General features: G+C 39.0%; 1 protein-coding gene and 1 long non-coding RNA gene across 6 annotated transcripts in view; both read right to left on the bottom strand.

The window, feature by feature from the left end:
• Positions 1–2,167: 2,167 nt before the first annotated feature.
• Positions 2,168–17,229, bottom strand: LOC138010985 (uncharacterized). 2 transcript variants are annotated; one of them, XR_011124615.1, is made up of 4 exons: positions 17,164–17,229; positions 15,368–15,516; positions 8,620–8,980; positions 2,168–2,448 (listed from the first exon to the last, which is right to left on the bottom strand). It is a non-coding gene; the product is annotated as an uncharacterized lncRNA (long non-coding RNA). The 2 variants fall into 2 exon arrangements; XR_011124614.1 differs by lacking the exon at positions 17,164–17,229 and adding an exon at positions 16,708–16,775.
• A 3,778-nt stretch (positions 17,230–21,007) lies between these two features.
• LOC138011499 (scm-like with four MBT domains protein 1) overlaps positions 21,008–27,793 on the bottom strand; it is a 32,297-nt gene continuing 25,511 nt past the window's right edge. For all 4 annotated transcript variants that reach the window (XM_068858520.1, XM_068858521.1, XM_068858518.1 and 1 more), the window contains one exon: positions 21,008–27,332. In XM_068858520.1, the coding sequence (XP_068714621.1) occupies positions 27,207–27,332 (126 nt within the window). In that variant the 3' untranslated portion in view covers positions 21,008–27,206. The remainder of the gene's footprint in view (positions 27,333–27,793) is intronic.

The following is a 27,793-nucleotide window of genomic DNA, read 5'->3' on the forward strand; positions in this document are numbered from 1 at the left end:
TCAGAGATGTATCGCTGGCCCATTTCCGGCCATACTACGGCTTACTCTTAGAGGGATTTCCTAGGAATTCCGGCAGCAAAAAGATTCTATTAGATTGTTAGTCATTGAAAGTTCAAATTGACTAGCAATGACACGTCTGAACAAAAAGGAGTCTTCTTTACAGCCGCGTCTAGGCCCAGTATATCCCGAATAAACCATCTGACATTAATGCGGGAAGCACTTAAGGTGGCTTATTACAGTTTTCCAAAGAAAAAGATCAAGATTTTGAAAGCTGTGAAATTAAAGCAACAGGATGTCTCCTCTGAAGTGTCAGTCACTGCAAATGGCATTTGCGAGATCCTAAATTTTAAGATTTTCTGGTGGCGCATGCCCCTAGATCCCCCTGCTTTGGAGCGCCTTCGGCGCTCGAGACATTGGCGAGTTTTAAGAAACCACGACGGCTACGGCGACGAAAACGTCACCTCAAAATATAAGTTTGAGCTGTTCTAAGTATTTAATGATTATTCCATCTTGTTTATATTAATTCAATATGAGCGAATTGTCCTAAAACTGGATTGGTACGGACAGATTTGAAGTAAAGAGTGAGATTGAAAGTTTACCGTAGTTTGTCCCCGTTGTCGTCAAAACCATAAATTTGGTCATTTCACGTAGTAGTTTTGACGAGTACGGGACAGAAATGGGAGTCAATGGGTTAATCACTCACTGAAAAACTATGTCCCCATTAATCACTCATAACCCTTCGACGTCCAAACCGGCCTAAACCGGCCAGACTTAGTATTTTGAACGAAGCAAAATGCAAAGAGCAGATTTGTTTTGCTAGATCTAAGCGTTCATTTCCACCTGTCGTCATCAATAATAAGAACATCGAAGTTGTTAAGAGTGCCAAAGTCTTGGGTCTCTTCATCTCGGACGATTTGAAATGCAACGCGCGTGTTGCTGAGATAGCTAAGAAGGTAGCTTCCAGACTGTACTTGCTTGTACCGCATGAACTTGTATGTTTCTACACCACATGCATTCGGCCGGTCGCCGAATACGCCTGCGAGGCCTTTCATAATAGCCTTCCCATATACCTATCAAATGAACTGGAAAGGCTTCAAAAACGCGCCTTTCGTATCATGTATCCCACCTTGAGCTATTCCGAAGCGCGCGGCGCCCTGGGGCTGCCGCTATTAAGCGCTCGAAGAGAGGAACTCACCACGCGCCTCTTCGATAAGATCCTTCAAGACCCCAACCACAGGCTCCATCACTTACTACCGCCAAAGAATGAATGCCAAGTAACTCTTAGGAAAAAGAGGACTTTCAATGTCCCTCTTTGTAAGACAAATCGCTTTAAGCGGAGCTTTTTAATGGCAAATTCTTCCCGTTCTTAGCTTTTAGTTCTCGGTGTGCTACTTTTCTTTTAATATATTTTTAGATTTAGTTTTTAAATATATTTTAGAATCTTTGTTCACTTGTAAATAGCCGTAATTCAGCCCTTGGCTGCAATGGTTTTATTTAATAAAGCTATCTATCTTACTCTGCCTAACGCCACACGATTTTACTCGTCAATGGGGAACCCCTGGGAGTCAATGGGTTTTAAATTCCCTATTCTTCTACGCCCCTGGCTATCTCATATCATAGATTATGAATATCACTATTTTAGATTGATCCTTCGACCTTGGTTTCATTGATTGAAAGAATATCTATCTAATTATTGTCAAGAAAATGGTCATTAGTATTCTTACTGAAACCAAATCGGTAATAGCTTTGAAGGGCAAGGCTTCCACAGAGAGCGTATCATTTTACTGACCTACCCAGCAATGTTAGATTTTATCAAAGGAAAACTTATCGTTTTTATTCAAATGCAATCCTTAACAAAGTCAGGGAGTTGTGATGTTACTGTGTCAAAGAACTATCCACGAGTTCCCATCACCGAATTACCTAACAATCTCAAGTGAAGCTATGATCCTCGCAGTTCTGAACGCAATTTTTGCAATTGCGTAGAGAAGTCTGAAAAATTCAGGACTTCAACGGGGTTTGAACCCATGACCTCGCGATACCGGTGCGACGCTCTAACCAACTGAGCTATGAAGCCACTGACGTTGGGAGCTAGTCATTTGTGGGTTCTAATGTTCAACACGTTCATAACTGTGAAGATCATAGCTTCACTTGATTTTATATCCGCAGTTCCATATATGATCCATTTCATATATCATTTCATTGTTACCTACATCGTTAACAACTTTTACCTTTGTGGTCTAAATTTGGAACCGTGTAATAACACTTACTCACCAACGATGCATAGAAAAAGAAGTCCTTTATTCTGATTTTCTTCTTGTTTAAGATCAATATTTGACGAACACAGATGCGTATATAACTCTTCGGGAAGTGAGGAAAGTCTTTTACCAAACCGTCAAGACACTTGGAATTCTGCTTGACAAAAAACGGTTCACTCCTGCAAAGGGGACTCTAGCAAGACGAATGACAAGGAGAGTTAGAGGTACGAGGACAAAAGAGCAAAGGCTAAAATAAGTAGAGTTATTTGATTCAAAAGATAAATGAAACAACGTTGCGATTGCTTCTTAACAGACACAAGGTTATCACTCCAGTTGCGCCTGAGCTTCAATCAACCAATCGATCGATTATTTCTTTAATGAGTTGGTTAATATTTAAAGAATGACAGCTAAGGGCTGTACATATTGGAAGTGGACATAATTTTTTTTGTTACGTATTTGAGTTGCTTTGTTTTTAACACAAAACAACATGATTTGACAAGAAAATATGACGAAAAACGCGCCATAGTGTTTGTGACCGTCAAATAATTAGATTAGATGATGAAACGCCTCACGCGAAATGTGTAGTAGCGAGCCCGTGACGAGAAACGCGTTCACGAGTATATCTTTTACCCCTACTCCGTCTTCCCGCGCACTTCAGCGCAAAAGTTATTTTACGACTTCTATGCATCCCATTTGTAAGCACTTGCACTCCTGTTCGCAGTCTATGATAAAGAAGACATACTATAGGCCTCAAATCGTTACTCCGCAGTGTTCTTGACTCCCGTGGGATATTTAAGAACTTAAGGCCTGGCCAAACGCTCGCAACATTTCAACGCAACATCTTGCAACATTATTGGGCACAACATGTTGCGTACGTTTGGCCACCCTGTTGCGATATGTTGCGTGCGTTTGGCCAGTCCATTCGACACATGTCGCAAACATCAAGCAACAATGTTGCAAGATGTTGCGTTGAAATGTTGCCAGCGTTTGGCCAGGCCTTTACACACCAATAGTTGTTGTGGTCTAGCTGAACATCGGTGGACTAGTATTCGCTATCTCAAGCAACCCTCATATCTATGGCTAAATTGAATACTCCCGCATTCGAAGCAGCTCTAGTGTTATTAGGGTTATCAACCTTTGTGTTACGTTGTTCGAGTCCATTAATATTAGAGCCAATCCCGGAGCTGCTGTATGGACCAAATGGTGTCCAGGTGAAATAGGAGGTTGAGCCCTTCAAATTGTCTTCTCCTTCTATGATCCTCCACAGCTCATACCGAGCCTCTACTACCACACCGTTTTGAAATGACAAGCCATTGCGATACAGTTCCATCTTCATTGCTGGGTTGTATATTTCAGATTTACGTCAACCCTATCTAAATTTTAAAAAACCGTATTGGACAAGGTCGAAGGTACCTTTTTCAAAAGAGAGTTATCAAAACACGAGGAAGGTAATGTAAACTCGTCTAGCGATTGTTTGTAGACAAGCCTTGTCTACAAACAATCGCTAGACTAAACCAGGTGTCACAATGGTGACTTCATGAGCGACAAGCAGAATGTACATGCTAAATTTTGGTTGTATCGACTGAGTTGGTAAACGTAAACTAGGTATAATCGATGATCTCCTGTATATTTTGAGAGAGTTTTGTGCCATGAAATCGGCGCTCATTGCTGGCACTTCCCCGTTTTGGTTTTTGGACACCAAGTTTTTCGAGAGTCAGGCCGTGCGTTCGTTTGAACGACCGACCGCAAATTGCCAGTGCTACATAGTGTATGTTCTCAGCTTAGTTAGGGGGGTTCAGCCGTTCAGCGTACGCAAGTTCCACCTTCTGTTCATTACAGTAATCTTTTTAAGGTCAGTTCGTTTGACCAACCAGCCAATCGGTCATTCTATATATGGGTATGTTAGTGCTTTACGGGAACTCCGAGTGAGTCCACATCGTGGCTTTTGCGTTCAACATTAGGAGAACGCAATCCTTACTCTTGCGCATCCTGTGCATAGGGTGAGCTTTAGCGAGTTTCGTTTCGTTCGTATGCTTTTTCGACGCCATCTTGAATACGTCATACGTACATGCGCATCTCGGTTTTGACACGTAAAGTAAAGAAAAGTAAAGTAAAGCAACCATATTTAACGTCGATAACTCGTAACAGTAATTCAACTGACAAACCTGAGGTCAGTGCTTCGTTTTACGGGTATTTAAAGCTATTTAGCTACACGGAAAGGAAAGAAGTCGAAACAAGGATGCGAGATCCGGTAATCGAACTCAGGACCTCTTGCACCAAGGCCGCGCACTAACCGACTGTGCCATCCTTGCTCCTTGCGCAAATGACGATCGCTCACCTAATGATTTCTTGTATGGAGTCAATTTGAAAAAAAACACTCTGGTTTTCTTGAGTAATAATCTGTCAGGCAATATCAACAAATTCCAGATTTTAACATATTTAGTTTTTGTGACGTCATCACCTCATACTTTTACATAAATGCGTCGTCTTCATGGCATCTCGGCTCGTGTAGTGCGTTCTCCCGTCGAACGCACTTCAAAATCAATGATTACTCCTAGTAGAAGAGTACATTGCTTTCTTTTGAGGATCTACGGTTTTTTTTCGTTTCCGACTAACTTTGCTCTCTCGCAACGTCACTGTCAAACGAGTTGCAAGAACCGTCGCAGTGTTTGGCGCGAAATAATTTAGTCCCCGGTAGCAACAATTTGTTACCCATGTAAAGTGTTTCGAAGTGTTGAGGCATGTTACACCTTGCACACGACAACGCAACCAATGATATTAGACTAACAATGGTTACACAACAACTTTTTAGTGGCAATGCCTTCACGTGGACAGAGACTGACCCATATTAGCCTTTTGTAGCAGCTGATCATGCATCATTTTGACGTGATCCAACAAACTAACACAATCTGATTTGCTTCCTTTTAGTGCAGGGGAAAGTTTATTTATTTGTTAACAAAACCATAGTCCAAAAAATTTGATTACAGGAAATAAATGACATGGTCCCCAAACCCTCTACAGTGACCGTTTACTCTCGGTCGAAATAATTCGATTAGCCACACAACGCTCAAGATTAACCTCAAACCGAGTGGCAGCTATAGTCATGGTACTAAAAAGTTTAATGTATCGGTTGATGGTGAATAGTGTCATGCTCCCGTGAGAAAGATGATGAGCAAGTTGCTTGTCAGCGGGCGAAAGGACAACTGAACACTCTGCACAGAAAGACAGAGTGCTATTTATGAAACTGAAAGGGTAGTAATGCATCCTGCAAAATTTGCTCAACTATTTGCGTAAAATGATAATGGATTGTGGACAGAATCAATCATAGAATGTCACTAAGATTCAGACCATTTTTTTTCACACAAATTAACTTGGGACAATTCGATTCCTTGATGGTGTTGGGAAAAATTAGTCATCAAGAAGAACTTGGCTTTTTCGAGAGAAGATGAACATATACTTATTAACCAAGAAAGTGATTTTCCTGTGAAGAACGTTTGAAATCGATAAGTTGTTTATCATGCCAAACTTCAAGGAATGTCTTATTAGAAGGATTGACTTCATTACATTGTTCCACTAACGGCAACGTCATGGTATCACATAAACACCGTTTATGTCTTAAGAAGATGCGCTGATTATTACGACGTAATTTGTCACCATAGCAACAGGAAAGATATCTAAAAACACCCTAAATTTAGTCTTTAAACGCTTTTATCTCAAAAACGAACTCGGAGACCCTTAGCCCCCCCGCATCCCTCATCATAGATCTTCCACCCGTCCAATATGGCGACCGAAATACAAATTAACGCCTGCATGCAGGCTAGGTGACCCTCATTTTTATCACTGGAAAGTGATTAGCAGGCTACGATAAAACTCTCTGAAGCCGATTCGCATATCTCCGTGAACTTGGGCTTTACTGATGTCCTTGTTCGTCTAATGAAAAACAAAGAAAAACTGAGAAGTACATCAAAGATATCGGCTAGATTATTACTTATTGTTTAGGTAAGAGTGATGGCCATGATTCTCGTTATGTTAACTCATAAATGTTCGCTCGTTAAGTGATCTCTCGTAAAGTTCGCGGGCCGACCCGTTTCGAAAACGCTCGACATCTTTTCGTGGGCTAGTTCTAAAACGGAGAACGAGAACGGATGAATCAGCAATTGCACAACCATGGCACGTATGCGCTTTGCTTAACGTCGCGCATGTCTTTTATAAGCTAAAGTTCGAAATTTTACCTCAGGCGTTTCCCCTGTAAAGCCCGCGTAATAAGCGTTTAAAGGGGCTCTGTCACAAAATTTAGACAAATTCAATGACTTGGAACTGGCAACCACGAACGTAGAAAAAGACTATTTAAAACACTGAAAGACGTTTTAAAGAAAAGGAAGAACCCACAAAGAGTTATTGACGTGGAAATGGGATCGTTTACCCACCTGGTTTTTGGCACGAACGGAGGTATAGGGAAAAAATGCAAACTTTCCCTAAGCAACATAGCGGACAAACTTCCCGTAAGAACGACGAGTCTTATGCCAGTGCCATGTCTTGGCTTAGAACACGCATACCTTTTGAAATTCTAAGACCTGTCCACACAAGTGTTAGAGGGTCGAGAACCCCGTTTCACAAGAATGCGGACTTTTTAGATGACTTTAGTGTTAATGCAAGGAATGTGGACATTTTTTAATTTAGTATTTGTAATGACCTTTGATGTTTTAGTTTTGTAGTAAACCGTGTATTTTATTTAGCTCTGGAGAGCTTGTCAATTTTTTTTTATTGCCGTACTCCACAAATATTAAAAAAAAACGTTTTTTAAAGAAAACAGCAAATACAAAAGGAGGTAGAGATGGGCAAAATCGAAGAAGATTAAAATGGATTGCAATTATTATTAGGGTTTTCGAAAACTGTTCAGCCTAATAGTTACGTTGGATGCCGGTGGAAGGCCACGTTTAAAATTCGCTTGAGTGTCGTTTTCATCGTAGTCAGATGTCACAAGACTCTTGGCTTGATACTGTCATGTCGGACAAACAACATGCACGTCTCTGGAAAAGCCCTGACGGACTTCCAACTCACACACCACTTCCTTTCTTTGAATTACAATAAACAGATCTCCCTTCAAACAAAATTGACTGTTTCCCTCGAGACCAGTCACTAAGTGTTTAATATTACACCTCTTGCCTTCATTACCGGTTCCCACCGTAAACATACTGAATGATGTAACCAAAATTGCTTTCATTGAATGCGAGTAAATACAAATAAGATTGATTCATTAAAACGATTCAAGTCGTTTAACGCGGTAAGAAAACTGAAACATCATAGGAATGTTTCTGAGGTTTTATAATACCTTTAATTTATCTGGCTTTTATTATTAATCATCATCATCAACTTTATAAGGTAGAGGTCACGTAGTTGAAGAAGTGATTGGCCGGGTTTGTCCCTTCTTCGAATTACTGCGTTACGGCACTGAATTTACAGAAGAAAGTACCCTTGATCTCCAGCTAAAAAAGGAACAGAAAGTGAGGGTCGGCGAAAAAGTGATGGCTAAGTTGGTTTTAGCGGAACCTCTATGGATGATGAGTGCCCTCTTGTGGCCGCCCACCTCTGGGTTCCAAAGGCAGGGGCATCCAACGTCAATTTTCGGAAAATATCTGTTCGGAGGACGATTTGAGATCTAGAATTTTCGGAACATTTGAAGTAAAATTTCTTGCTTGCCTGCCTGTCCTAGGATTTTCGAACATCTAAAACATGGTATAATTGCCCGTTTTTAACTGATTTTTACCCTAAAAAGGTCACCTAGAATTTTCGGGAGCCTTTTTTCTGGCTGGAAAGTTTTGATCCCTATAATTTCCGGATCACTAGACTTTCAGCTAGGAAATCCGAACAGATGAAAAATTTTTGGGGATAAAAATATGCCTGTATCTGCCGTTTAAATACTAAAATATGTTTAACAATGCTATGTTTAAGAGGTTTTGACTTTTGAACTATATTCTCGTTGGGTGCCCCTGCAAAGGGTCAATTCTGACCCTTGATATCAACAGCCTTGCAAGTGCTGCCATCCATAAAAGCATTGAGTTCATTGTGAATGATAAGATCTATAGGGAAATAAAGAGATAATTATGGTTACTGGTTACTGACAACCTGGCTGCATGGTGTACGACTTCTGGATTCCATGGCATGCAAAAAGAGCAAGTGCCAGTTCCAAATAATCGATTGTGCCATAAATTGCACTCTACTCTTTTTTCGACTCATCGACATTCATCTGGACTAATGATTTGGAGTCAAACCTTATGGCTTCATTTACCACTCTTTATCACACTCAGGAGGGCTCAACGTTTGTGGTGTTACAATTCAATCTGTTGTGCTGGACTAAACATACCTTTGTGGATGTTTTATTGAATTCTTGCCCCTTTAGCCAACCAACCAAGTACACTGACATTCATGCGAAACAGTTCAATACAGTTCATACAACAACAACGATGCTGTCAAAATGGCTGGCTCTCTTTCTTCATGTTTCTTGTGCCCGAGATCCTGGGGCAAGGCATTATCAATGCTCTTCCCCAAGAAGAAGTCTCCTGTCCCAGGTGGGAGCTTGGCGGATCCTGGCTAAATGTCTTAGTTCCCTGTCAGGCTCACAGCTGATAACGGCAACATGCTCTTGTCCATGACAGCTTGCGCCACTGTGTTAGCCACTAGATCAGGTAAAGCATACACTTCTGGCCACTGTGTATACCAGTTTCCTACAACGGAAACAAACTTGTTTCACCTTTTGGTGTCTGGGAGTGCTTCAAGAATGTAAATCTGAATCCTCTCTAGTGGGAAGTCTGTGTTGATAGATTGCATGGGGGAGGTCAGTTGAGGAATTGGTTCGGACGTTTCTAGAGCCACATGTGTGGCATGTTTGATAGTACAATTCAATATCTGAAGTATGGCGAAACCAGTAAAAACATTTCCCCACAATGTCCGTAGTCAAAAAAATAATAATAATAATAACAAAGTGTCCGCATTCATCATGTAAGTCCTGCAGCAGACCTCCCTTCAAACGCTGTGAGACACGCCCGTGTTACACAATCTAAATGGGTAATACCCATATAATCTAAAGTTAGATCAGTGGGTACAAGCCATCTCAGATGCTCATCCAAGTCATCCAAGCAACTCATTAAATATGCATTTCCTCTTTCACTTCAATTACATGAAGTTTACCCTATACTTAGAAATTTTCTCGTCAGGAAAAAAAAGGGAAAAAAAGGAAATTTTTTTTTTTAAGATGATTGACGGACATGGATGACAAAAAGGTTGAACCTAGTCCATTAGTCACGCGTAAGGAATCATCAATAACCACCACACCATCAAAGCATGCTGCTGAATGAAGGCGAATTTTTATAATATTTAAATAGAGACCCATTACCAATATTGAAAGCTAATCGATTTAAGATGGGTGCTAACTTAGAATGGGCGTTTAGACTTAAACACAGTTTATCAGCACTATTCAAAATGGGTGCTTAGACCTAAATACGGTGCATGCATGGTTGGATGACTCGGATGATCTGACATGGCTTGCACCCACTGATCTAAATTTAGATTATATGGATATTACCCATTTAGATTGTGTAACACTGGTGGGAACACACAACGGTAGGTGCTCGTGTCCCTTTCTTTTCAACAAAACATCACCGGTACAACACTCAATCCTTTAATCTTTAATAGAGGTGCTCCTAAGACAGTAAAAACTTTACTAGGAGGTTTAAGTTTTAAGTAATATCTATATTTACAATAATAAATCCAATTGAATTTAAGAACACTCTAACCTAATTTCTAATAGGACTATAAATCGTTAAGTCAATTCTAAATTTACACTAAAAACTAAGTTACAAGTACATAATTAAATTAACAATCTGATTAGCAAAACCTTAAATAGTAGACGATTGAGTAACAAAAAGTGAGAAAGTAAGTAAATCATGAATGAATAAATACATAGATAAATATATATTACGTAACTGAAGAAATAAAAAGTACATACTTATGGTAAAATTATGCCAAATATCTAATAGTGGGCAACATATCTGATTTAAAAATAGAGATACTCTGCAATGGTAATTTACTTAAGGACAGTTGGTTCCTTACTACAATAGACCTTGGATAAAAAAGAAAATTTATAGACATTACAGTTGCACTGGATATGGCGATAAGAAGTACAATTTGGGAGCTGAGATGACCTGCCCATGCAGAGGGAAAACCTCAGGAGGAAGTGGGATGCCCATTAGACCTTGCTTAAGGTCTTACAGAACATGGTTAATTGAGACAATCTACGTTGTTCTAGGGTGTCCCAACCGAGTTGATTAATCATAGGAGTCACATGGCTTAATCTAGAATAGTCATGTAAGACAAATCTAGCTGACCTATGTTGGACCATTTCAATCTTGTTAATATTACATTTAAGTATACGGGGTTCCATACAGAACTGGCATATTCTATTTGCGGACGGACAAGAGTAATATGGGCTTTCGATTTCATATCTATAGTGCAGTCACCCAGGACTCTTCTTAGAAGGCCCAGTGTTCCATTGGAAGGTCATAATGTTGGTTCCAATTGAAAATCTGGTTTAAAGTGATGGCTAAATATTTGGTAGAGGCTACTGTGAAGATGGCCTGGCCATTCATTAAATAATCGTAGCAAAAAGGAACAGTTTTGCTGGTTATTCCTAAGTGATAGCATTTAGTGACATTAAAGCTCAGTTGCCAAAGGTCTGACATTTGCATAAATTATCGAAATCTGTTTGAAGTGCCAAATGATCTTGTCGTGTATTGATTTCCCTATAGATGACACTGTCCTCTGTGTGCATATGGGAGCTAATGTTATCTGTGATGTCGTGGATATAGAGTAGAAATAGAACTGGGCCCAGGACTGACCCCTGGGGACCTCCAGAGACAACAGGTCTGAGATTACAGAGTGTTCCATTGATCAATACCACTTGGGTGAGGTTGGTGAGAAAGGCTTGGATCCAGTCTAATGATCTGTCCCAAATACCATAAAAGTTCAGTTTAGATTATAAGCATTAACGGGAACAGAGTCAAAAGCCTTACTGAAGTCAAGAAGGATCACATCGGTCTGAGTGCGGTGATTGATGCTCTTTGCCCAGTCATTGGTGGCTGAAATAAGCTGAGTTTTACGAGAAAATTTTTGTCTAAAGCAATGTTGGTGATTAATAATGATATCGTTGATGGGTAGATGCTTGGAAATGCGACTTCACATTATATGTTCCATAAGCTTACAACATACACATGTAAGAGAAATAGGGCAGTAGGGTGGAACCAATCAGATGGTATTGGGCCTGTGTCATAAGACTGTTGAAATATGAAACATACCCAATGTGCAATGGTTGGCATCCCAGCTCTTTAAGAACTCTTGTTGGTAACTCGTCAGGATCACATGCTTTATGAGGATTTAATCGTTTAAGTTGTTTAAGTACCTCTTGAACAGAGATTTTGAGGTCAAAGATGGAATTATATGTTGTGAATTTCCTTTCAACGGTGCTGGTAGCTTTTCTTTGGTGAAGACAGTATGAAAACATGAATTTAGTGCCTTGTCTTTATCAGTGGAGCAGAGCTTGTTATCAGATTGTAAGGGAGGGATGACATTGTCCTCTGATTCACAGGTATGAATGTACGACCAAAATTTCTTCAGGTTTTCATCTAGGCTGGGACCAATTACATTATTTGAATACTTGCTGTCGAATTCTTTAACAAGCCTTGATACTAAGTTTCTTTCTCTTAAAATTCCACCCGATGTTTAGGTTTACCAATGCATAGAGCTTTCTTATGTAAGCCATCTTGCAACAGCAACCAATAAATGTACTGACTGCACAGAGACCACATGTGTCAGATGGTCCCTCCAATGCCCTTTTTAGGGGGTCTCCTTCTTGGCTAATCAGCCACTGCAGCACCACATTTAGATGTTTGTCCTTTTCTTCTAAGGTGAGCACTGGACCATGATGGGGATGCTTGTTTGGGTTCTGACTATTTGTTATCCTGAATAGATGGTGTGTTATCCCTCCCTGTGGTCCTCCAGCATGTCACCCATCTGGCATTCATGCCAAGGTCAACAGGACAGGTTATTAGCATTTGAGTGAAGACAACCTGACCAATGCTCTGTTTTCATGTCAAAGTGTTGTAGGTACTCAACTCAATTGGCCTCCTGTGGCTAATAGGGTACTTCAAATTCTTCTTTTCCAAGGTCCTAGGGTGAAGCTAGTCTAGTTTCTTAGCAATGTTATGTAATAATTGTTCTAGCAGGCTTATAATTAAAGAAGAAAAGAATAACTTTTGTTGAAAGAAATAGGCCATTTCCAGGACTTTGGCCTGCTTTGATATAAATCTGATTTTGAGACTGTACCATGTTTCTGGTACTTGAGGAGGGAGTCATCTAGGAAAAAGCAATCTATTCCAGACCTGTTGATCAAGCCGACTCTCTGTGAGACAACTCAGGAAAGATTTTGCATGTCCTTAGCAAGCACTGAGGAGTACATATATAAGGCTCAGCTAGCCTTTAATTAAGGCCCAGAGTTATTTCTCGCAGCATGACCATGAAAACCCCATCTTTGGCAAAAGCTGACACACTTTCAGTCCTTGCTGCCTTGTTGGTCAATTATGTGTGTGACATTTGTTGCCTGCCCCCTAACCTTAATTAGTACCAACAAGAACTGAAAACAATTTTGATGTACTTATTAATAAAACCCTTCTTTTATGGACAAGAGGAGTAAAATTGGGAGACCAACAACAATTCTTACCTCTGGGTGTAATATTAATCAAATGTTGCTTTTTATGAAAATGGAGCATGCTGAGAAAAACCTCTTGGTGTAGAGTAGATAACTAACAAACGTAACCCACATGTTGATGAGACAGCAAAACTGAATCTGGCACATACTGTGGCAAGCTAGCACATTGATGGTAGGCTAATATGTGCTCTTACAACTTCACCAACCTTACTCTTCATAACTGACCAACTTATGGTCGACTAGCAACACTAAGAAGATTGGCCAAGGCCAAGTGTTGTACTATACAGTTCAGAGTTGCCAGGGACACTAATTAGATCTACACATCTGATTTTCTAATCGACTCTTTCCCTACTGAGGACTGCGAATTCAAACATACAAAGTATGTAACATAGTGGCACCAAATTAGCACCTATTGTATATTACATTTCGCATACGCATATGCAAGTAGGTTGGCACATTATGCATGTAACATAGCGGCACCTAATTAGCACCTATTGTATTCTACATTTCCCATATGCATATATAAGTAGGTTAGCACATTATGCAAGGGTAGAGAGCACACACAAGCACGCGGTGTGTGAATAACGAGAATAAACTCCATCGACATCCGACTACAAAATAACAAAATTATCCCACTCTCTTCTTGTCACGCCTAATGAGATGCCCTATTTCTTTTACTTCTTGTGAAGTTACACCTGAAATTTATAAACTCACGTTAACTCATAAAGAGGAACAAGCGCCTCCTGATAAGCCATCAAAACAAAGTTGACAGTCAAGAAAGGTGCGATTTTAGAGTTCCACTTTTAGACATCTCAACCATTCCCATCAAACCAGCTTATTGTCTTTGAAACTTTTATATTTTCCTGGGTGAGCAGTATTATCTTCAGTATAATTCAATGGCAAAATTGTTCTTGTGTTGTGGTGTCTGCCCTGGTAATGTCTTAGGTCTCCTGTTCTGGTATTTAGTTATTTTCTTTTGTTTGTTGATAAACTGGGAAAGACACTTCACCTGGCTTTCACTGACATCTTTTAAATGTTCTACTTCCATTTAAAGTAATTCCTTTCAAAACACAGTTTGATTCTATTTCATTTCTGCTTACAGGTAAATACAAACCAAAGGACATTCTTGAAAGATGAACTCAGGCCCATTTTCTTGTGTCTAGCACAAAACCTCTGAAACGATAAACCATTTTGTGGACCTCTTTTCTATTCTATTTTCGAATAGGAAATAATATCACAACTTTTTTGCACGACTGCATTGGCACACAATGATATGAGAATGTGATGCCTAACATAATTTGGATAAATTATTAATGCATTCATTTTGCACCATTTGTGACCAATTCCAGACCTAAGGAGGAGTTAACAGCACTGGCTTTCACCAATGGCTTTTAAATAACAAGTTTTCATTGTGGTACATTTGAACAGGGCTGAGTCAAGGAAATCGTGCCAACCTTTCTCAAAAATGTTGAAAAGAAAGGTTGAAAATTTTGTGGAAAAATGGTGGGAATATTATTCTTGTCTTAAAGACAAGCTTTTTCCTTTAATGGGGCCAAATTTACAGACAAATACCATTTTTCATTAGTAAATACTGACAGACACATTACTATTATTATACAAGAGATGCATTATTTGTCCAGCCTGACAACTACACCTGTATACGACTCCCATTTTATTCTTCTCTTGTGAATACACAATGAACTACAGTATGTGCAATATATGGTCCACCTTATAATAGGGTGCATTCAATTGACCCTATTCCAGAATAAGAATATGTGGAGTGATGATTTAAAATGGTATGTCTGGCATTTTGAAGCAACAAGGATAATAAAGATATGTTTAAAATAGTATATTTTAGCAGGTTTTTGACAATTTTAATGTCAATCTCCGTAAAAACGAAGCATTTCTAACTTCTATTCCATGCATTCCTATTCCAGAATACGGTCAATCGAACACACCCTTAGCTTTCCACTTTAAGATCAGGGTTGCATGATTTGTCTTCTGTCTCATTGCACCATGACAAACTAAGCTTCGACAAAAATAAATGGATGCCCAAGTTAGGTGAACTTTCCATGTGCAGTTATGCGCACCTTTCATAAAATATAGCATTTATTTTAATTAAATTTATGAACATAGTACTCTTTCCCTTAAAGTATCCAGTTCCGGAGCAAATTCACTTTCGACTTTTATATGTTGACATTGTGCAAAGGCATATCCTAATCATTAACAACTCTCATTATGCAAGTTGGTTTCTCACCCATTTCATTTATCCTTGACTACAGCATCCTTGATTTGGCATAATGATCTTATACATAAACAAGATATTCAGGGGAGATAAGGAATATTCACAAACCTGACTTTCTTTTCCGGAAGTGCAGTTGGTGGTGTTTGACTGACGCTGGCCAGCTCGTATCATTGCTTTCAGGTAAGAGCTTCAGCTTACACTGTGTAAAACTTGTCTTGTTCCAATCTTGGCGACTAAAATAACCTCTTAATGAAGCCCTGAACATAATAAAACTACGTCAATTTTAAATGCACACGATACTTTTTCACCATAACACCAAGTTTTTGTATGTTATTATGCTGAGACAATTGTGTTATTGTTTTTGGATCTGGAATTCTGTGTCCTGCACATGGTTATGGAAGTTATATGTGGTCCCTTCACAATGTTACTTAATAAAGTGTTTGTCTAGTATGTAGAATATATATACAAAACACATGTGCAAGCAGCAAAGACAATTGAAAGAATGTAAACATATTGAGGTTTCATTGTGTGTTCATTTTGTAATTATCTTTGTTTGCTGTGGATTATAAATGCATAACATTTCTACCATATGTATCAATATTGCACATTGTTTGATCTCAGGAGTCATATCATAATACTCAGTAATAATATTAATGTAAGTATGATCAGCCAGGTGAGTGTAGTCTCAAGAAGGACTGTTTGTGATAACATTGAATGCTGTTTCATCAACCTGTGTGGAAGTCACCCTCAGAGTCAAGAGATCTGTGTAACGTCAAGGATTAGAAGTCAACAACCAGAGAATTTATACCATCTACTGACATCACATAAATCACTAGACTCTGAAGATGACTTCTGCTCTGGATGTTGAAATGTCAGTCAATATCATCCCAAACAGTCCTATTCACGACTACATTTAATCATACTTCAAATAATTATGATGTTTCAATATTGTTTTGGGGCCGGCAGGTCTTATTTGCAGGTCACAGGTCTAAAAACTTTTGTTTAGGCCTAATTAGGCCTAATTAGGCCTAATTAGGCCTAAGGTTAGGCCTAAGGTTAGATTTTAAGAATGTTTAGGATACTTTCTGTATTGGTGAAACAATGACCTGCAACCCGTGACCTGCGACCTGCAAATTAGACCCGCCGTTTTGGGGCGGGTCCTTTTACAATCTTGGCGACAATTTGGTGCACTTCAGTAATTTGGTCATAATAAATTTAATTTATTGGTTAAGAATAAATAAAGTGGATTCAAAAATGCAAAAATAATAGAATGACTCCCTAAAACGTATTTTTCTAATAATCAGTAGATTGATGTGCAGCAATCTCAAAGTACCTTCATCAGTATTAATTTAGTTTAATTTAAAAAGCAATAGTTACTATGCAGGGTGATTTTGAAAGTTAGAGACTATCCATATGGGAAAGAGTCACATTACTTCTCTAAGTCTTACTTGAACTGCTGATGGATTGGATAGAATGAAACAAAGAAGTTGATTCGTAGCTGACGGTATTGTTGGCGTGGAGAATGGGGAGGGGCGATATTTCACAGTGCCTCTCCCTATTCTTCACGCGGCTTTTGCCTCTCGCGCCAACTTTTCCGCCAGCTACGCAGGATACAACTTTTAGGGTGTTTTTGATAGCAGTCACTCGCCAAAGAATAAACCCTAATAAACATGCAACAGGAAGTTCAGGAGATGAAGAAGGCTGATTTGACTGAAGATACCTCACCCGGCGAGGGAAGCTTGATTTGCGAAGTAATTAACTTTCGCTGTTATTGGGGAATTTTTCAAGAGCGACAATCGCAACGAGATGGAGAACACGTGACCACATCTACAAGCTTCCTTGATCTTGATAATTTTTGAAGACATTTAGAAAATCTTTTGCCTCTACTTTTCATTATATCTTACCTTTTTGCGGTTTCTTTATCCTTTATCCGTCCTTCTGCCTCCTTCGTTTATCTGTTTGCTTATTTATTAGGGTTAGGGTTTCATTTTGCCAACTCCTGCGTTCCTTTTTTGAAATCCTCCAAGTTGTCCAAGCGTGAATTCGAAAACATGACCTCCCATGCTACGGAAACTGCTGTGATACTCCTCGAAAATTAAGTTACTTTCTTTTTACCTGGGAGACAGATAGGCACGCATTGCGTACGTGTGGTAGTGCAGTAACAAAGCGCTTTATTCCATATAATTTGTCAACTGAACTTCGTTTTGTCTTCCAGGAGATTCAAGTTGTCTTTGCGTAATATGTAGCTCTAATAAAACACGATATTGTTTTGGTACCGTATATCATTATAGTGCCATGGTAGATGTGTTAGGTAAATAGCCCCCTGAGAAGACATGTGGTCACTAGCAACATACAAAACCGAGAAAGATTGAAGAAGATTTTGGGGCTCATTTTGTTGAAATTCAAGCACGCTTCCAACAGACCCGTTTATTTTCGTGACTTATGCACGCATTGCGGGCCTAATGACACCACGGACACTCTTACACTCTTTTACAACAGTGCTTTAGCGTGTGTCTCTACTGGTGTTTCTTTTTACAACGTCAATCACAACTAATCTTCCCGCACTTATCGTTAATTGTGATGAGGTTCCTTCGAATACCATTGAGCGTTGTCTTTATTTACTACTCAAAAATGGTTGCGTCTTCAACATGATACTGTGACCCTTCAGATGAAAATCATGAAAGGAACTTCAGCTTTTAACAGGAAGGGCTTTGTTTTTAAAGGGCCAAACGAAAAGTCTGCATTGTATTGGATATATTTCATGGGTACTCACACTAAGTGACCAGAAAGGACAAACAACAGCAGTAACTTTATTCCTTTATTTTGTCATCAAAATCTTGTTTGCGAGAATACTTACTAAACTCCAGGCATGCTTTGATGATGCCTTTGTTTCAAGATTAATGAATGGAACTAGCCTCAAAACGTGTCTAATTTTCAACAAACTTAAAAAATGTACTTCTGCTTCCATATAAAACGGCAATTATTGTTTAACAAAATGCACTCGACTGCGTGGCGTAAAAGGCTACCATAACCTTAAATTTGCCTTTTAAGGCTTAGATTTCAAAGACTACCTAGATGACTCCTATATTATTGCTAGAAAGCAATAGTAAGTAAAGTCTTTATTTAACGAGGGTAGTACGAAATAGCATATAAATACTAATAAACTAGTGGCCCTCGTTACAAGATTAAAATAATTAATAATTAGGGCTTACAGTAAGATTATTAAATATCTACAAAACTATGAAACGATTATAAGCATGCGGCACAATACTTATAATGAAAAATGATTTAAAATTTGCTGATATTTAAAAACCCTGTTCCAAAGTCAAAGTCTTGAGAGTCTCTTCTTTTCTCATTTGAAGAGGTGGCTTATTCCATTCCTGGCAAGCAGTCACAGTAAATGTTCTTCCACCTTCTGTATTTCGTTTCACTCGAGGAGTTTGCCGTGAATGAGTCGCACTGCTAAGTACTAATAAGCTTGTAAGATAACTGGGCACTCTCCAGACAAAATTGCTGGGACGGATTATCGGCTACCTTAACAACTGTGATAGTTAAGGTGGCTCTGAGTCATAACCGTCCTCAAGAGTTTCATCTTTACCTCCTGATCACTTTCCAACAGGAGTTCACCGAGTTCGCTTTTGACATTTAGCTTTTCCTTACAAAATATAGGGTGTTGTAAGACGGCTTTTCTGTTGCTATGGAAACCGAAGAGTGAATTAGATAAGAGTGTTGATGTATCACTTTGCAGTCTTGTCCTAGCAGACCTAGCTCAGTCACAAATGGATTTATTTTTACATACATTTTACGCGCGAAACAAACAAAGGACAGCCAATTTTAACCAATCAGAAGAAGCCATGTCACGCATGACTGCTTCTGCCATGTTTTTTTCGGGGACATGACAACTGATTTTCGCAGGAACGGGTATTCTAAATATAGACTCATTTTTTGACTGCACTGGGGAGCCCACCCATGCCATAACAACACTCTTCTCTTATCCACTATTGCGCGACAATAATGATTCACTATTGCAAGTATAAGATATACTCCAGGTTAAACGTTGGCCAAGGTTTTCACCCACACTCTTTACAAATGTGCTTACATTGTGCATATTTACGGTTAAGTGATTAAATACTGATATGTTTGCACAAATTGAAACTGCTGGATAGAGACTTACCCACCAGACAAAGTTATCGGGTCTTTGAACAACACGGGCCAGGGGGGCCACTTCTTGAAAGCCTTTCGGGCATCTTTTGGGTGTCATACATCGCTTGTTCATCTCCAAATAGAAAAGTCTCAAATCATAATTCTCAGCAATTTTTGTCTTTTAACTGGTCATCAAACCATGCAGGGCAACTTTTCTGGATAAGCGGATCTTGGTTTCACGAATTGCTTTCAGGGCCCGAAACGTTTTTGGTGCTTCTGAGAAACAGGCCCCTGGAGTCCATCTGTACCCTCCTGGCTCAAGTCATCGCTATCAGCAGAGCTATTAGAGGGCAACTCCCTTCTCCTAACTCTGCTATCAGGTTAGATATTCTTCAGTTTATTGATTTAGGCACATGTATTGTATACATCACACAGGTGAATTCTGATTTTCGCGCGCGTTGAATCGTTTCGGTAGGCAAGTTTTAGGTCTTTTTTCTACTTATGTAGCACATACTACAACATTTATTCACTTCATTGTCGTTGAAAGTGGTGGATATTTACCTCCACACAGATGAACAATTGTTAACTATCAAAGGTAAATTGTCCTTTACATGGTCTTCAGGAAACTCTGGATTTTTTTCCAAGACAGATTGCCGTTATAACAAAATAAGAAAGGTTTTATCTAGTTACCAACCGGACTTTCATCAAAAATATCCCAGCGGGGTGAGAACAGAGGCGCTTATAAGGGATGCTTGTAATTGTGATCAAATGATGTCATGGATTAAGGAGGCTCAAACCAATTTTAACACTTTCAACAAACTGTACCATTTGGAAAGATTGAATCCACCCACCAACTGCTTCACGTAACGTTATGTGAGACACCAGTAATTGCTTAACAAGATGTACTCATTGTCTTTTGATGTGACGTAATAGGTTACCATGGCAACAAAATGGGCATCTAAAAAACACAATATTTGTAATTAAACACGTATACAGTGACCCCCATTTTTATTGCTGGAGAGTGATTACCACGCAAGATAAAACTCTCTGCAAAGTTAAATTCTCCAAGGCAGATTCATAGCCACCTCACAATAGACGAGTTCATGCTCTTGATTGCATCATGGGTAATCAGGGCAACATGTCGGAAAATTCAAAGGTTTGTATGGAAATTCAAAGCAAAATATACTCTACGTGACATATAAGCGCTTAAAAGACAAAATATAGGGCGTTTTTGGATGGGTCTTTTGTTGCCATGGTAATTCATTACGTCACATGTATATGCGGATCTTGTCAAGCGATTATTGGTATTTCATTTGGTACCATAACATTACCGTAAATAGACCTTTTCAGCTTGTACATCTTGTTTTCCCAATACAGGTCATGTGATAATACTAAGGAGGTTTGGTCTTTTGTTTTGTTCATTAGAAAGAGTGTATGCAGACATAGTCATGCTTGCATGCGCTCTTTTTCATGAACAAAACAAAGGACCAAACCTCCTGAGTATTATCACATGACCTGTATTGGGAAAACAAAATGTACAAGCTGAAAAGGTCTATTGAAACGGTGTTGTAGACTTCACCCTTTCACCGCCAAAAATGCCAATTGACACTTCTAGATTTTACTGTCTAACCACAGGCAGCCCAAGCTCGGTAGACGATTTATAGACTTTAAATGGGAAAATTAACTTTGAGCTTATAAATGCTAAAGTAACTTGTAAATGTAGAAATTCCTCTGTGCTGATTGATTGCCGTTGAGGTGATTATTACGCTTTTAAAAATGGCCGCAAGCTGTTTTGTCGAGGTGACAGACAAAGGAATTAATTGTTTGAAAGAAAGTGCCATCAAATTTCTAAATACCATATAAAAAACATGCGAAGTGTTGGTTGGAATCGAGGCGCTGTTTTTTAGCCTTCTGGACGAACTAGATATGAAACCCGGTGATATGATAATAACTATGGACTGCAGATAGGAATTTACTCTTGTCCAGATTCTGATAATTTTATGAAGTGGGCTTTAGTTCTTTTGAGCATGTCTTAAACCAGTTTTATCGGGACTTTCGATTAAGTCATCGAATTAGTCGTTTAGCAGTAACGTACCGTTACCACGGCAACAGAAATTCCTTGCCGTGCTCTTAGTGAATCGTGTGTTAGTTTTATAACGTCCCACATAGTTTGAAGGCTTGTCAGACCCTGAAAAATTGTTGTATATTTTACATGCAAATCGGAATAGTAGCGATGCTATTACAATAACGTTAATATATAACTTCAGGTATCGTTCTCCTAGCCGTAGTTCTTGCTTACCCTGGGTAGTGAAAAGGCCATTTCCGGTTGTCGCCCGTCTCACAAAACATATTTTTCTTTAGCTCCCGAATGATGCTGTATCAAGGTTCTATAATATAGATCAATATAGGTTAGCACAAACCCAAGCCAAATCCTCACTGGTACCAAGACTCTCTCGTTTTTTGTTGTTGTTGTTTTATTTCGCGTCAGAAGAACAAAACACGAGCGAAGAGAGAAGGAAGCAATTGATTTCATCTAAGTTATAGTCTTGCGCGTTTCTTTGGGAGCGCGATGGAACATCGGTTTCTTCGTTCTTGCCTCGCGCATGTATGTTTGACGTTCCTGAATCCGTCCTACGTTACATTTTTGCGCGAATGAGGGTGGCTCAAACCGGTTTCAACCATTTGGAGGGAATGTCTTATTAGAAGAATTAACCTTTTCACCGCTGAGGGCTTCCCCACTGACGAGTAAAATCGTCTGACGTTAGACCATAGGCAGCCCAAGCTCGGTATACGATAATTTTTTGTAGACTTTAAGATGTCGTCAGTTGTCATCAGCCACAAATCGGCCTAAAACGGACTCAGTTTGCGCTGCAATTGCACAGAAAAGACGAGGACAACTGTACGTAGAGGTAAGTGAAGTTTATTTAAATAATCACCTGTTATTATACTAGTTTTTAGGTTATTGTCGATAACGTGGGGATCCCAATCTATTATTGGTGGAAAATAATCACCGTAACCAGCTAATGACTTCCAAGCAATAAAAAATGTGGGCCACTGAGTTGGTTTTGGAGATATAAGCAACTAAACTATAGGGTGTTTTAAGATGGCAATCCTGTTCCCATGGTAAACGTACGTCACTATAATGAACGCATTTTGGTTAAGCAACAGGCCATTCCGGAATTACGCACGGAACTGGGGCGAGTTTCAAATTCGAACCAATCGATAAATTTAAAGATAACATTGAGATTGGCAATCTGTCCAAGTTTGATGCTTTTTGGTCGAACAGAAACCAAGTTATGCACTTTAAGCAAGCTCGAAATAGTTTCTCCTTTTTTCAAACAAATAAACATTTTGTCCTTAGATACAGTTAGGGTAATCATATTAAGACGAAATTTGGCCAGAGTATTATTAAAGAATCGATCAGAGATTCTCGCATTACATTTTGTTCCAAAGTACCGTTACCATGGCAACGATATAAGGCATTTCTTTGAGGCAAGAGAATCTATGATGGGTTCTTTAATAATACTCTGGCCAAATTTCGTCTTAATATGATTAGCCTACCTATATCTAAAAGCAGAATATATTTATTTGTGTGAAGAAAGGAGAAACTACTTTGAGCCTCCGTAACGCATAGTTAAAAATCCATAAAAATGTCTCTAATTTTGAGGCAAAATCAAAGAAACACTTTAAAAAATCTTTTCAGATTTGGGACAACTGAAAATTTCTCTCATGGACCTACTATTTGGAAATAGGTGAGGTAAACATCACTTTGTTTGCCTACTTCTATGAATATTACAGAAATCGTAAAAAAATTTAAGAGTTTATATGGTTTTGGGGGATGCAATCTCAAAATTAGAGACCTTTGTATGGATTTTTAACCATATTTTTAAGTCCATAACTTAGTCTCTGTTCGCCCTAACAGCATCAAACCTGGTCAGATGGCCAATCTTAATGCTATCTTTCATGTGATGGTGCCAATTTATCGGTTGGTTCAAATTTAAAAGTTGCCCCAGTTCCCTGCGCAATTCCGGGATGGCCACTGTTTTGTCACATGGTACCATAACATGGTTGTTTTGGGATACAGTGTTCTTGAGTCAATCCCTCACAAAAGTACTTCTTCAGTTAAAAGTTAAAGGTCAGTTAAAGTTACTGGTTCATAGGCTCGATTTCCGGCCGCTTTGTGAGAGCAGTTAACATCCTCCTCCCAACGAACGGCTGGATCACTGGTCCACGTCGTATGTCTGTGACGTAAGCCATTGTATTTTGTATTCAGCCAATTCCATTTGTACTTGGCAGGCAGGTGACTTTCTCACTGGTCAAAAATACAATTGGCTGGACCAGTGATTCCACCGTGGTGTGCGCGGAGGAACGCGGGCACACAAAACGGCTGGTCAATCGAGCCTAACTAGTTTAAGGAGACTCAAAATAGTTTCTCCTTTTTTCACACAAATAAACATATTCTGTTCTTAGATAAAGTAAGGGTAATCATATCAAGACGAATTTTGGCCAGGGTATTAAGTACCCATCATAGATTTCTCACAAAATACTGTTGCCATGGCAGCAATAGAAGACATTTCTTTGGGACTTGAAATCAACATATATTGTCTTTTTTTAAAAACGGGAAGGTAAACGGTTTTTTAAAAACGGGAAGATAAAATTTTCCCATACAGCTTTACCAGATAATGCTATACACATTCTCTAAAATTTTTAAAATTCAACAAAATCTGTTGGCCAGTTTTACAGAAAAAACAGTTTTTTTTAAGTCAATTGAAGTAAACGTGCAAAAAATTTTACCGGAAGCAGAGATACAAACGAGTGAAGTTAAAAAATCAAGAAAAATGAGGGGAATACAAAGACAGCATTTACGCATGCGTCACACGCTCATTCGAGTCCGCGCACGAGTTGATCTACGGGTCAACGCAAGCTCAGCGCGGGCGCGTAAGCCACACACGCAATTCTAAAAGCTGCTTGCGTCAGCTCATGATTCAAAATGGGTCACCAGAAATAAACAGATACGGCTAATTTCGCTCGCCTTTCTTCTAATTCCTATACACATGGAATACAAATAGACATCTATTCACGAAAACTACGAAAATTGGACACAAACTTTTTAATGGTCTCTTAAATCTGTTTGTGTTGGTCTGTAGCTCCACTCACGCTTGCACTGGAATGAGCGGGTGACTGATCTTGTAACCCCTCATTTTTCCTGATTTTGCAACTTTAATTGTTAATATCTGTTTCCGGACGGTGAATTTTTTTTTATTTTTTGCATGTTAGCTTAGATTAATTTAAAACGCTTGTCTTCCAAATTTAAAAAAAATTCTGTAGGTGAAAAAAAAAATTTAGCGACATCTCAAAAAAACTGATTTTTCTGAAAAACTGACCTAAAGATTTTGTTGAATTTTAAATATTTACGAAATTATTTCTAACAGTATCTGGTAACGCTGAATGGGAAGATTTCTTAATTTTCTCTGCAGGTTTAAAATGTTGAAGTAGATTGTATGTCGTGTAAGTTGAATAAAAAGGGAAATGTCGGTTTGAGGGATGGCCATGAGTATTGACCCTTTGATTCCGTCTGTAGCTTACGCGCGTGCGCCGAGCTGAAAACCCTTTCGAGCCTCCTTAGGCCACCTTTTTTAGGTGGCCCAAACCACTCTCAACGATTTGGAGGGAATGTCTTACTAAAAGAGTTAACTCTTTCACGTTATAATAATGTTAGGGTACCAAATGAAGAGATGCATTAATTAATGTGACTTAACAGGTCACAGTGGCAACAAAAAAGCCATCTACACTGTAAAAGCCCTATGATTTTGTATTTGAACGCTTATATCTCAAAATCGAACTCTGAGACACCCATTTTTTTTATTGCTGGAAAGTGATTAGCAAGCTAAGATTAAACTCTCTGCAAAGTTTAAAAAATTATCTTGAATGCATTCATAGCCACCTTCATACTTGAAATATTTAAGATGGCTCTGAATCCGCTCCAGATAATTTATAACTTTGTATAGAATTCTAACTTAACCTGCTAATTACTTTCCAGTAATAAAAAAAATTGGGGGTTGCCGAAATGGTTTTTGAGATAGAAGCACTTAAAGATAAAATAGAGGACGTTTTTTAGATGGTTCTTTTGTTGCCGTGGTGACCTTTTACGTCACACTAATTGCAGCATCTTGTTAAGCAACTGTTGGTGTTTCATTTGGAACTATAACATTGGCATTACTTGAAACAGTTGAGTAGATTGAATCCTTCCAAATAGCACAGTAATGGCGGACTACTTACCTATAATAGTCCTTTTTGCCTTTCCAAACTACTGTCGACAATGTGTTTGCTCAAGAGGAGAAATTGTGGAAAGTCCGCGCACTACGAGGAAAGTCCATGAATATGGGTAGAGCTCTTCAACCAATCGCCGATGATGGCATGTTACGCCAATGCAGAAAAGGTATCGGGGAGCTTAAGCACAAGACGTTTTTGAACCACAGACGTAAAGTGGGATTGTACATTTCGCGCGCCAGAGCAGTAGTCTCTGCAAGGTTAGGGATTTTAATTAAGCAAAGACGACGGCTACGGCAACGAAAAGGTTAGTCCCAAGTGTTAGGTTTTGACGACAACGTGACCATATAACAAGGAAACAGTCATTTTCTGTTTTGACTTTAAAACCGTTTGTACCCATTCAGTTACAGGATAGTTCGCCTGTATTGTACAAGGTGAACAAGACGGAATAATCGTGAAATACTTGCGATAGCGTTTCGTTGCCGTAGCCGTCGTCTTTGCGTAAACTCCCTATTACAATACTGATCGTCTAAACACTTAGCAATATAAATGTGGTAATGTCGAGACATGTTAAAAACAACTAACTCCCGGTTGTCGGCTATGGCTCAAACACGCCTTGTTCTTAAGCTCCCTATTATAATAAAAGAACATATAAAAGGTTTCCCTCCTGAAATCTCTGCTACGCATCCACTGTTTTCTTAGACCCTGTGTTGTTTTCTTTCATTCACAATTCCTTACCATCACGTGATCAGAGCTCCCTTTTGCAACCCGACAAAACGAAAAGCGAAAACAGAAACAAGTAATTTGTGCAACTCTCTTACACTAAATATTCCCTTCGTGAAACACTTGAGTAGCATATGGAACGTGAAGTCCTGAATGTAACTATGCTCATTGAATAACGTTAGTGGTAATGTGCTACAACAAGCGCGATGTTCTAAAACAAGCGATAAAAAGTGACGTCGTCACTAGTAAATGTTTATCTGCAAACTTTTTACTGATTGGTATTGTACTGCTTCAATAAAATTAGTATTGTAACATAGGTGTTTGGTTGTATAGTTTAATTGTACAAGCTAGAAAACAAAAAGAACACATAAAACCCCTACATTTCAAACCTAAGTTTCAAACCTTAATTGCAAGAAAACCGAAGAGCTGAAGCATCAAATACTCCTTATTTCAACTTAGGATTAGAACAAAATCTAGTAATTAATTGTAATTAATTAACCCTTTCACTCCTGTAAGGGTCAATGAGACTTATAGATTTTACTCTGTCTAACGCCAGACGATTTTACTCGTCAATGGGGAACCCCACAGGAGTGAAAGGGTTAATTTAATAATTAATTTAAACAGTGCTTAGATGGATATTAATTAGTTTGTAGCGCTCAATAGAAATGCGTATTTACAATATACATGGATATCTTGATGGAAAACAGGCCAAAGCACACTTTTTATAAACAGGTCATCAGCCAAAATTATAGCCCACTGAAGAAAAATACCACGGAATCAACGAAAGTGAGGAGCTGAAACTATGACATCGTCACTGACTCTTTTTGAGGAGGCTTTGTACAGAGTTTTGAAGCTTAATAGCTGGTCCTAAGGTCACTCCCAGACATTTGTGAATCTCGTCTAAAGACAGTAGTGACAGCGCTCGGCCATCAATTTCCTGTAAACATATGACCGGAGGACAACTGATGACTTTTTGGTATCAACAAATTCAACCATAAATTATATGATAAGCAACATAGGACACTTTCAAAAATACCGCAAACATTTCACATAAGCATTGTTTCCAGTTTCTCTTGGGACTTATAATGGTCCCAAGAATAAATATAAGGATTTGTATGAGTTTATTCCCCAGAGCCTCGAGATGATGCCTTTTGTTTAGGACTGAATTTTAATATATAGAAAGTGGGCTATTGCCCTTTCTTGCTGTCAGAGACTGAATTTCTAAGGGGTCGGACTTGGGGAGCGGGGCTGCTGGTTAGCTACTCGGTCCCTGAACACAACATCTGCATGACTTTGGAGCACAGCAACACAGATGGAATAAGTTGGGAGTCAATTTTACTGAGGGAGTAAAACCGGAATACCCAGAAAAACCATCGGAGTAAGATTGAGACAAACAAG

This window comes from Montipora foliosa, chromosome 7 (assembly GCF_036669935.1).
Source record: "Montipora foliosa isolate CH-2021 chromosome 7, ASM3666993v2, whole genome shotgun sequence".
NCBI classification, from domain to species: Eukaryota; Metazoa; Cnidaria; class Anthozoa; order Scleractinia; family Acroporidae; genus Montipora; species Montipora foliosa.